We start from the raw sequence: 11,911 nt of genomic DNA on the forward strand, positions 1-11,911 counted from the left end.
ATGTCGTAACTGACCGGCAAGCAGTATTTATTATCTGCTGACGTAGTAAATGGAATTTGTACATCAGATAACATCATAGGCAAAAACAGAAACATGGGTAAACGTGATTACCAAGTTTCAGTGTTTGTCAGTTCATTACACAATTCAACTTTTCCACTGACTTTTGCTCCTACCGTGTTTTCAACTGATCCAACAATTGATCGTAAAAAAATGATCCAACAATTAATCTCTAGTTACAGCAATAGCGGCCGTGCGACGTTCGCCGCTGTTGGCACGAGCACTCGGGGCGGGGACTGGGGCATCTGCGGCGGCGTCCTCATGACGGGCGCCGCGCTCGGCACGAGCACGTGCTGCGGGCTCAGCGGCTGCGAGGAGGAGGGATCGCCGAGCCGCATGGCGTCGAGACGGGCTTCGAGGTCGGCGGTGGGGTTGGACAAGGCGGCGTCACCCTGCTTGTTCGGCTCCATGCCTCCATGGCGATCGAACCGCGCTGGATTGCGTTGCGGATTTCGAATTGAGCCGTGTGCGGATCCGCAGTGCGCTTATATAATGGAGCGGGCTCTCGAGACGCATGCGGCCCACGTTTAGAAGCCCGCCCGTGTCCACCAGGATCAGGAGAGGGGCTCTCACTGGCCAACCTGCGCGAACCAGACAAGTCCACAAAGGGCGAAAGCCTGAATAACAATGGTTACTAGAGATAAATCAGCTTCGTTTCAATTCATCGGGTCATCAATATTTCACCAAATGTTACCACAGCTAACAAGCTAAGAGCATTTAGAATCAGTAATATTCTACAAATCAAAGAATCTGCAACCAGTGACCAGTGACCTTCCTAATTGGAATGCGAATTAGGCGTCAAATGTTCTGAGGCATGTGAATTGAGGGATACTTCTGAATCTCTCCAGAGTTCAAGATGATTTTGCTTCTAGGATGTTAGTAGTAAGAACATCCGAATGATCGTCACCGTCTTTCACCATTCTGGCTCTCTCGAGGATGTACTTCCCTTCCTTGTATTTCTCGCTTTGCTCGTAGGCTTTCTCCTGCAGCAAACCACCCAGGAATTAGGATGCATCATATGCAGAAAATGGTGTGTGAATATGATGTAGCGATTGAGGAACGGAATGGCAACATGTCTAGGAAATGTGAGATGTTTTTGACATTAGGAGCTTACTGGCGGACAGAAAAATAACGACGGTGTCACTCTTTGACATTGTAAACAATTCAATTTTACAATAATTCTAGTAGCTGTAGTTAATTGTTGTATTTCTGGATATAACAGCAGAAATCAAGACACAGATGCTGGGTTGAAAAGACAGTTATACCGTCCATCCACTATTTTAGCACAAATGACAAAAGGCGAATTGAAAGAAAAGAAAAGAAAAGAAAAACAGATACATGGGCAGACTATGTTGCTTCCAGTTTGTTGTTAAAAATACACCTCTGATTTCTGCATCAACAGCACGGAATTCAGAGCTCAACTTTCAAGAACAGGGAAAACAATCACATATGAACAGCAAAATGGTGTTCATATCTCCAGATGAATAGATTTTAAATCATTGTGCAATCCAATGATTAAGACCAGAAAGTGAAGCGGAATTGACTTCAGTGTTAGCTAAATGGTTCGAGGAAAGCGTTTATATGCGAGTAGTGGTTGAGAAATGAATAAAGGATTAGTTTCCATTTGTTGTACATAGCCGCCCACTTGATGTTCAGCGCTTTTTGAAGAAATGATAAGTATGTTTCTTCAGCTTTGTCCCATTTCAACAAATTGTTGCAGAATACTTTTTGTCTTGTTTTATAAAGTAACTTTGCTACTATGTCTACCGCCAAGCATGAATCAATGATCAATGAAAATAAGATAATCATTATCACAAGATAAGCCAATTAAGTTTGTACTCACATATCTCCAGCCAAGAATCTGTTGGCAGAAGCTACAGTAGATGTCATTCACAGTATGGAGTCCGGTTACAAGATATCGATCCTCATTAGGGCCTAGGCATATGTTCACGCTGAAATATTGCCAAAGGAAAGTTTTAGTAACCATACCAGTACAGGTCTACATGGATCAAAGGCAGATAGCTGTTTGGTTACACTTTATTCTCAATCAGGCAGTGACTTTATCAGAACGACAGTATAAAGCTTCCTCGGGAGTTGGGACGGATAGTGGCTATGAGTAGACAACATTGTAGCAAGTAAAATGGCAGTGAAAAAAACAGAAGAATTATGTCAAGTTCATGATAAAGAGTTTATATCTTTTATTAAAGCAGACACCGTAGAGTGCAGTTATAACCATCAGACCGTCACCAAGCCAAAACACAGTTCCGGCTGATTTGCTGTGAGAGAAAAACACTGTTCCGACTGAAAAAACAAGCTGAAAAAGACGGATTATAAGAGAAGCGAACAGGGCTGCTTGGTTACAAGTTATTCACAATCTAGCAGTGACTTTATCAGAACGACTATATGATAAATTGATAATGGTTACAATCATACAAAATTGTCGGTTGTCGCAAACAGAAGAACTATGCTTATGTTTATGATAATGGGTTTTCCTTTTAAGGCTTCTATCTACTCTAACCTGTAGAGTGTAGTTATAACCATCGGCCCATCAACAAGCAATACGGTGTTAGCCTTTGTGCTCATTGAAATACGTCTATGAGTCTTGTTTGTTAAATAAAGTATCGATGTGATCCCCAGTACTACGAATAAGATCCCACAGCACACTGCGTTGTGTGTTGATTTGCCAAGCAAGCTACTACAAGACTACAATCTGATGGCCGGACAAGCACCCAGATCCGTCAGGGCCTCAGGATTGTAGAGATGACTGTAACAAGGTAGGAACTAAGGTTCCAGAATCGTAATCCAACTATGAATGCATTTACAAGCATGTCTCGAACATGCTATGGTTCTACTTCTACAAGGAAACCAGAAACATATAGTATGCACAGCAGCATTGCTAGTACTGGGCCATCTATCTATTGCGATTTGCGAAAGACATGAACCTGAACAGAGTTCCCTAACCTCGCCTCAATTCAATTCAAGCGGGGATCAACCCGAAACAGGCATATCCTCTTTGCAGCAGAGGTGCGCCGGCAGCCTAGTTTTGCTCACATTGGGCCGACGACCTCGCTCGATGAGTTGAGGTCCGAATTCCACGCGAATAAAACGGAGTCTGTTTCCCCTCCCCATGGCCATGGGAACCGCCGCCGCGAGAATTTAGCAAAGAGAACGAGGGGTGCGGAGAACATACACGTGGTCGAAGAGGTAGGCGCGGCCGGTGCGGCCGTAGAAATCCTGGAGATGATGGCGTCCTTGGAGGCGGCGTCCACTCGGCAGCGCCGGCACCTGAACACGCCCTCCCCCTCCAGCCGCTCCAAGAAGAGCAGCCCCATCCCAGAAATGCACCACCGCCACTACCGCCCGATCAATCGACGGATCAATTGGAAGCAGCAAGACAAGGGGGACAAGGGAAAGCACCGGTCGGTCCCGGTTCTCGGCTCCCAAGGAAAGAAGAAAGATAAGGAACCTTTCCTTGAAGAGATGGCTACCGAGAAGAGATGGTGCGGAAAAGGGAGATGGGAATGGAGTGTGGGTGGCAGCAACCCCAACTCTGCAACAGCTTATGAGTCGCGCCAGCGCGTGAACAGCATGTATTTATGGCGAAGAAGGTCTGAGTCTGACGGACAATGGCGCCACGATGCTTCTCGAGTTCTGCCGTGGTTAGTTGATGCCTCAATAAAATACGTAATCAACAGAGCTGGCAGCAAGCGAATTTGTTGCAGAAGATGAGCGCTCCACTGATTCTTGACGGGATTCTGCCGTTCTGCGAAGCAAATCCCGATCAACTGATTCGCCTCAAAGTAAATCAATCAGACCACAAGCATGCAGTTAGAGGCAGCAGACAAACAGATGGCTAGGAGCTCTATCCAGAGGCAGAGTCAGCATTCAGCAGAGATCCCAGTAGGTTTACCTTCTTCGGTGCACACTGCACAAAGTGGTTCAGTCATGCATCAGGCGTGCTGCCATCTACTACTAAGGTCAACATCGCAAAAGGCATTCACACTTGTTGCTCCTGCCTACCAATGCAGAGCAAACTTATAACCACCAAACAAGAGTTTAACGCGCGAACAGTGCAGTACTGTGATAACCAAACCGGAAATAGCACACAAGTAAATCACCCATACTGTATAAGTACGTACAATACACCAACTGAAGCAGGTTGTACATACAGAAAATCTAACGGCACTCCTTGCGCCTACTGTCAAATACTGGCTAAATGTAACATACACAATTCAGCAATCCAGATTCGGAAGCTGATGCCAGATTCTACCAACATACAGTATTAAGACCAGTACAAGGGGGTGATGAAACTACTGTTTGCACCTATATAAGGATGGAACTGAGTGTCATGGTAAGTACATCAGAGATGAACAGCTAGTCCGAGATGATGGTGAGCATGGGAGAGTTGCAAAGCTGGGCAACAAACAGTAAGGAAGCAACCGGCTTGTTTATGATTGTGCAGTCTTCATATTGAAGTTTAGGTTCGACCTTGGATTCATGTGCTGAACACAATGCCACGAAAGAACCTGCAGGGAACAAAATAGAAAGAAACTAAGCAACAGTGTTATTTAAAGGAATATACCTACGATTGGCATGAAGTTGTTCAAGCTATAAACAAACTTTTCTCAATAGACGTTACATAATCATGCAGCAATACAGCATAAAATGCATCAAGCAACAGCCACAGAAGCAGCATAACAGTACATTGTTCTGTAAGATTATGAGATTTGATAAAACCAATGGGGCGATTCTATTTGCTATCACATTTTGTATACAGGGACTTCAGGTACAAGACCACTCACATTGGGCTACAATCCCAGTCAAATCTTTAGAAAAAGTATAATGGGACCTATCATTGATTTATTTCCTCCCCAAAGTACAGAACTATATTACCACCCAAAAAGACTGGCAATTCCAAGCTTAGAAGGTAGTAATCACCGAGACAGATATTACTAACTGGTTTCGTCGCCAAAATGGAAGACATACTTCACCTAAAACACCTGATGTGGTCCCAAGCTTGGAAACTTAAAGTTGCCAAAGACATGCATATGTTTGGGATAATAAGAAGTTAAAGATCTGTGAGCTGCCAGCAATATACCTAAACAAAGCTTCTTCCAAAAAATTGGAAATATCAGCACCAGGCAGAAGATACGACCAGCTTTCTGTTCTTCCAGCCAAGATAAAGGATGCCATCTCTCTCCTCAAGCCTGTAATAGCTGTGGTAACTGTCAAGCAGTGTTTTGATGGTTCTGTTCACCACTGGACTTAATGGGTATGGTCTAAACCCAGCCATTGCAAGCCTTGCCCTCCATTTTCCAAAAGGCTCATGCCTCTCTACTCTTTCCGCACCTTCACAAGCAATTAAATTGACAATATCCCTTGCAACACAGTGCTGCTCTGTGCTAATCCGCTTCTTATCATCCCTGGGGCAAGCAACATCTATTGCCTCAAACATCGCTGTGTAATAATCAAGAGTCTCCATGTATCTAAGAAAGAAAGGTGCCGTGTTTGTGTTTGCCTCCTGCTCTACAAGAGTTACCACCCTAGGAGAGAGGCTCTTGACCATTCTCAATATTCTATCGCGATGGTTTTCTATGCCGACGCTCTCATCAGGAGTATGATGCAGCTGATAAGCAAAATTAACAACGATGGCCTCCCCAGGTCTTACACAAAGATCTTCAAATACAACCTCATGACTAGCTGCTGGCACAGCATTGAACTCGAAGGGCAGACCACATGACTGGGCCATTCTGTGCAACTTCTGTCCAACCATATCCAGTCCACCACCTCGGGCATGAGCAGAATTCGAGTCATCTATGCCAGTGATTCTTAGGTATGGTCGCCTCCCAGGCCTTGAAGCAAGGGCCTGTATCATAGTCATCCACTGACTACCCTGAGCGATTTGAAAATCGACGATGTGAATAATGTCTTCACCCTTAACAGCATCAGCTATGGCACCATTGGCAGACATGTAGCCGAACTTGAAGAATGGACAGATCTCATAAAGAAGATGCATATAGGACATGAGCTCAGAACTCGTAGCCACAGGTTCTTTGCACTTCAGAGATTTATACAGGGCATGTCCAGTGAAAGAAAGCCTCGCAATGAGACCTTCCAACATGTAAGCTCCCAGACGTTGCATCGGCTCACCAGAGACAGAAACCATCTCCCTTAACTCAGACATCAGTGCATCTATATAGAAAGAATTCTCGTCAACAGCCTTACCACATGCTATAATTAGCTGCCTCAAATCCCCAGTTTGAATTCCCAAAAGTTCTCTCCAGTTGTTATCATACAAGGCAGTGCCAGGCAGAAAGGAACTGTCGGGGCTACCTATGTCAGAATCGGGTCCAAGCATCACATTTTCTAGATCCTTAAGTGTCCAGGTGGGAACCTGAGTAACACACGATGCACTTGGAGAGGAACCATATGCATGATCAGAGTGGCTCTCTTGCTGAGACAGAGGGCTTCCACTTATGCTCTGAGAAGAGGTAGAGCTATGTGCAGGATAAACACAATTGGCCGAAGACGAGTCTAGGGTGCAAAACTGTGCTTGAAAACCTTGAGCTCTAGAATTACTGCTCTGTGATCCATCATCAGAGGAAATGTAGTTAACATCATCACGATTTTGTTGCACATAGTAATTACCATTGCCCCCAACATGCATTGGATTGCCATTGTGGTATGGTAGTTGGGTATTGTCTGGATATCTGTATGACCGGTTAGAGGCCTGTGTCGACATATTATCTAGTGCAAATTTTGTGGCCAGGAGTTATATGCTGGAACCCAAAGAGATGATCTTGGCGTCTCTACCACAAAATGCTCAGCATGATGACATCAACTGGATAAAACAAACAGACAGAGATAAGATAAACTGAAGTTATACATAAACAAGATACTGGTAGATAGTAGAGAAACGACAAATCAGTAGTGTGAACTTGTAAGGAAGAAAGAAGACACATTGATTTTCCATTCAACACATGAAATCAAATGACAATTACTACTTAAAATAAACTGCCCAGTGGGACCACATTTGGTTCTTCCTGTTTGAGGTGTGGATGATCCCTAGGGTGGAAAGTGGAAACACTAGTTCATAGAAAAAATTATCCTGTTCAAACTAATGTTCAAGAGATACTTTGAGGGCTCTGAGAGATTGCGTTTTGAGAAATAAAAATGCTTGCAGACTCTCAAGCATATAAAAGAATCACCAGTTCAACTACACAGAACTGTTGGCTGGTCAGGTGCTACTCACATTTGCATCTTTTGTATATGAATGTTATCTTGGATATGATTATCATTTCATTGCTAGAGAAGGAATAATATCAACTACAATGTGGAAAATAATAGGAAACTTTTCACTAAAATAAATGGCTACTGACTACAACATGCATGCAAGAACAGACCATAATATATCTGGGGGAATTCATTAGTGACCAGGGGCTCTAGGGGTCCCCATTAGTGAATATACAATGATACAACATGTGACAATGTTCCTAAAAAGTCATTGAAAACCATGTACGTAGTACAGAAAGTTAATTAAACATGCAAAAATAAAATTATTCAAATTTATATTTGTTATCAAGGGTCCAGATTGATTGTTTATCTTATTTCTTGACATCTAGGATGAATTTGATGCTGGATTTTTATGACTTAGTTAACTACATGTGCACTAAATATACGATGTTTTATTGCAACATACTTAATTCCCTAATGGGGACACCAGAACCCGTATATACAAAATTTGAACTCTATAGGGGCGTTTGGTTCCCTGCATCCTGCCCAACCAGACCCCGGTGATGCAGCCAACGCGTGATTGGATGCCTGGTTTAACCCCCCAGCCAGGTCCGCGCGATGCAAAAGCAGTCCGCCAGCCAGGCTCACGGCATGCGGAAAAAAATCGCCGTTCCTCCAGAGCCTGGCTCGCTTGGTGACGGTGGACGCACGCGCATGCATGCTGTGTGAGAGTGAGAGCTGTGGGCTGTTCGTGGCCTGGCTGCATGTGTACATGAACCAGACAAGTTGGTATTGCAGCTGCAAAGCCTGGCCGGTGGCAGCCTGCTTCGTCGGAGTGAGCCAGGCCACATCCAGAAAGCAACCAAACGCACCCTATGTATCCGAGATGCCTATTCTTTTGTCAACCAAAGACATCAGGAAATGTAACAAATTAGTCAACTTTGAAGTTTCAAAAAAATAATTAAAAATGTCTGTAAATAAGCATAAAGTAATGCCCAGAATTGCAGAATGTAAAATAAAATTTAATAAGATACATGCTACTATGAGAAGCTGGATTCAACCACAGGCAGCATTTCTCGTGATCCATGCCATGATTGGGAATTAACAAACAGCAGACAAAAGATGCATATACAGTCCTTTAATGGGTTAATTAATATTAGTTGGTCTCCAAGAGCCTACAACAATTCAAACTCCAATCAAAATAATTTGCAGTCATGCAAACAATTGTAGTTCAAATGGCAAGTAAAGGGAAATCATACATTTGGCATATAACGAAAAACGCAAGACAGGGGCGCAGAGATAATTCTGGTAAGACTTAAGGGTAAGCAGCGCAAACCATGTTAGGTGTAACACCCAATCTAAACATGTCACAGCCATATCCAACAAAATTACAGTGCATCCCCATGTGGTGTGCTTACCAACAATATGCCATAAACAACTTGTTTGTCATAGCTAACTTATGTACCCCTTACAAATAGGACATAAGGTCATAAGCTAACAACAAAATGCTATAGGAAACTGCAACCACCTATGTCATCAGCTTGTGAAATCAATAGCTATAATCAATACATAACAAATCGGTACTATGAGAAGTTAGATAAGTGTATGTTTGCATGCTTGATGCTTTTTACCCTTGCATGTCCACGGCCCCACACCATTATAGTGGCAAATTTAGTATAACGTCCGATTCTGTATCCATACTGATACTGTGTTGTATAGTATTTAATGCTGCGTGTTGCGTCAGTGCACGTATTCTAGCACCTGCAGGAGTACCACATGTGATATTCCGTGAACCATGATATCACGGGGACGTAAGGAATTGTGTCCGTGCAGGTATTGTAGCATAGGTGGGAGTACCACATGGGACATTGACCGGCATGTAAGGAACAAAGTCTAGCTTCATGTCCGAGCTTTGGGTGCACAGCGCCACCACTAGGGTTTGAATCCTTGTCGGCTGCGATTCTGGCAGCTTCATTGGTCGGAGCTTTGGGTGTACAGCGCCACCACTAGGGTTTGAATCCTTGTTGGCTGCGATTCTTATGTCTATTTTCTTTCTTTTGTGGGAAAAAGGACACCCATTTGTTCCTAGGTACTCTCTTTTCTTTACTATATACTAGTGGAATGTTACATTTCGCCTGCAGTGCTCGATATTAAATTGCTCTTGAGTTCAACATAAATGGGAAGAACAAAAGCAAGCTGAATACTTGCAGATATAAAACACATTGCCAATGATTATATGTGTGCTGTAAGTGGACACCGAGAACATAAATAGATACAACCATAGCCACTTAGACAATTGCAGATAAGACAAGTCAAGGAATTGAGCTTAGAGGCTCAAGCACATCAAGGTAAGGTTTGCGGACATCATAGATATGCTGTAAAGAACCAACAAATTCTCCTTATTGATGTATGTCATGGAATGGAAGTGTGGCATGGGAAAGAACACAATTGCAGTCATTAAATCTGCAGTTGAATCCCAAATTCCCAATAGTTTCACAAGCAATTCCTGATATATTCCTATATACTTAGACAAAAACTAAGAAATTTCTAAAGATATGAATGTCTCATAGCTGAAACGAATTACTAAACTCCAACTTATTAGCTTATCATGAATGTAGCTAGACTGACTCCCTAACAGTAACGAGTATCCAAAGTCTCCCTCAACTTTGCTGGGTCCACTCGGATTAGGATGGAATGGAAGCCACCTGCTTAGAGCAGCAGAACAAGAGCAAAAGCAAAAGGACAGAGGAGAAAAACAAAGAAAACAAGAGAGATGTCATTTTCTGATCCAGTGGAGTTAATAGCACCATTTAACTGGGGTGCCCAAAAATCCAATCGGATCTGGTGTGGCAGCAACGTTTTGAGAGCAACTATGGCCACCATAAATCGTGGTCCATAGACGAAATAGGCAGTCTTGCCAACTGCCTACCTGGAATGATCACTGGGTGAGGCATGATCGCACTCCAGCAAACATGGCATCCGACGACCATGTTCACCCACCAAACAGGCAGTCAAAAAAGGCTGAGATGATGAATTAACGGTGCCTGATGTCATGCAGTTCACGTTCTCCAGAACTTTGTTCCCAGCTATCAGGGCCTGTTTGGTTCCAAATAAGTCACTTACTTACAAGTTAAAAAGTGAAATAAGTGACTTATTTTGCCAAACACCATCAACTTATAAGTCACCCCTGCTTATAAGTTTTAAGTTGGTTCACCCCTGTTTAAAACTTATAAGTCACCCTTTTCCGCGTGGGGCCACACCTTTAATGAGCTTATAAGTCATCTACAACCAAACAGGCATGACTTGTAAGTCACTCGGTTTTCAATCACCTGACTTATGGAAACCAAACAGGCCCTCAGCTATGTCATGCAAAAAATTTCCTAGACCCTGACCTATGCATATCTGTTGGACTATTCCTAGCGATATTATTATATGAACACGGTCAGAGAAAAAGAAAAGGAACTGAACATGAGGAACGAGTTTTTTTGTTTCCCTTTTTGAGAACCACAAAATTTTCTAGAAAACAAACTATTAAGTACTCCGGACAACAAACACAAAAATCTACAACAAGCCGGATGGACTGGGGCTTCCGAATTTTATCCCGGACAGCAGGATTCGGATTCCATTGCTCGAGAGCAAACAGGAGATGCTGATTCCTGCAGAACAGAACTCACGCTTTGAACAATACAATAATCCATCCTAGCTAACCCAATGCTTCCTTACCAGCGAAAGTAAGAAAGTCCGGACGGATCCCCACTCCACGGCACGGCCCACGGCAGCCAGTAGTAGAGAGGCGGCGGAGGAGTACCCCGAGTAGAAGATGATTCTGGGTCGAGTAGAGTAGAGTAGCTTGAGTGGAAGGCGGCGCGGCCGCGGCCGCGTGCTCGGCGGTGCGGTGGGGCTACGAGGCAACCAGGTTCGAGGAAACGGAGAAGGCGAGAAGGACTGGGGGCGGCGTCCGCTGCCTCACCGACTCGCCGTTGCGAGGAGAATGACGAGGGCCCAGAAAGAGGAGGAAGAAAGAGGGTTGATTAGCTGAGACTTGAGACCGGCGGGGGTATTTTCGTGATTTCGCAGATAACAGCAAGGTGGAGGGAGGCTTTGGGAAGCCAAGTGTAGGGAGGATTCGTGATTTGCCTGCCATCGTCGCCAGCGGCGGAGCGTGAGGACAAATCATTGCGGGGCCAGTAGCCATACATTTTGACCTTCGGCTTATTTCATATCTCACTTGTTCCATTTCTTTTTTTAATTAAAACAGTATTTTTTTCTCACAATATTTTAGCCAAAACAGTGTTTTTCAGCGAAGATTCAGCGAGCCGAAAAGAGTGGTCTAGTAGGTCAGGAAACGAAGCTGCATGAGCCCTAGCTAGCGCTATTACTATTGTGTGTTGTGTGCAGTATGCATTTTATTGTCCTCAAGGAAGCCTGCCAAAAGAAAAGACGGAAGGTCCAGTTGGCTTATTTATAATCTGTATTTTTCAGTTTGTTTTTTTAGTTAGGATAATACTTTTCTCTCACAATAAATCAACCGAAACAATATTTCGGCTTGTTTTTTTTACGAAGCGAACGGAACCAGCTTGGTACCAGTATAGAAAGACACTGAAGCTATGACGGCGAGGTG

At 43.7% G+C, this 11,911-nt stretch overlaps 1 protein-coding gene and 1 pseudogene across 1 annotated transcript; both read right to left on the reverse strand.

The window, feature by feature from the left end:
- Positions 1-98: 98 nt before the first annotated feature.
- On the reverse strand, positions 99-4,086 carry LOC136551029 (putative yippee-like protein Os10g0369500; annotated as a pseudogene).
- Positions 4,087-4,156: 70 nt separating this feature from the next.
- LOC136551019 (scarecrow-like protein 21) lies at positions 4,157-11,309 on the reverse strand. Its single transcript, XM_066542621.1, has 3 exons — positions 11,014-11,309; positions 5,156-6,898; positions 4,157-4,583 (listed from the first exon to the last, which is right to left on the reverse strand). The coding sequence occupies exon 2, from the start codon at positions 6,797-6,799 to the stop codon at positions 5,189-5,191; it is 1,611 nt and encodes a 536-aa protein (XP_066398718.1). The 5' UTR covers positions 6,800-6,898; positions 11,014-11,309; the 3' UTR covers positions 4,157-4,583; positions 5,156-5,188.
- Positions 11,310-11,911: the final 602 nt, after the last annotated feature.

The sequence above is a fragment of the Miscanthus floridulus genome, chromosome 1 (genome assembly GCF_019320115.1).
Source record: "Miscanthus floridulus cultivar M001 chromosome 1, ASM1932011v1, whole genome shotgun sequence".
In the NCBI taxonomy this organism is placed as follows: domain Eukaryota; kingdom Viridiplantae; phylum Streptophyta; class Magnoliopsida; order Poales; family Poaceae; genus Miscanthus; species Miscanthus floridulus.

Coding starts and splice junctions, on each gene's coding strand:
- LOC136551019 (XM_066542621.1), bottom strand. CDS start 6,799: ATGTCGACACAGGCCTCTAACCGGTCATACAGATATCCAGACAATACC.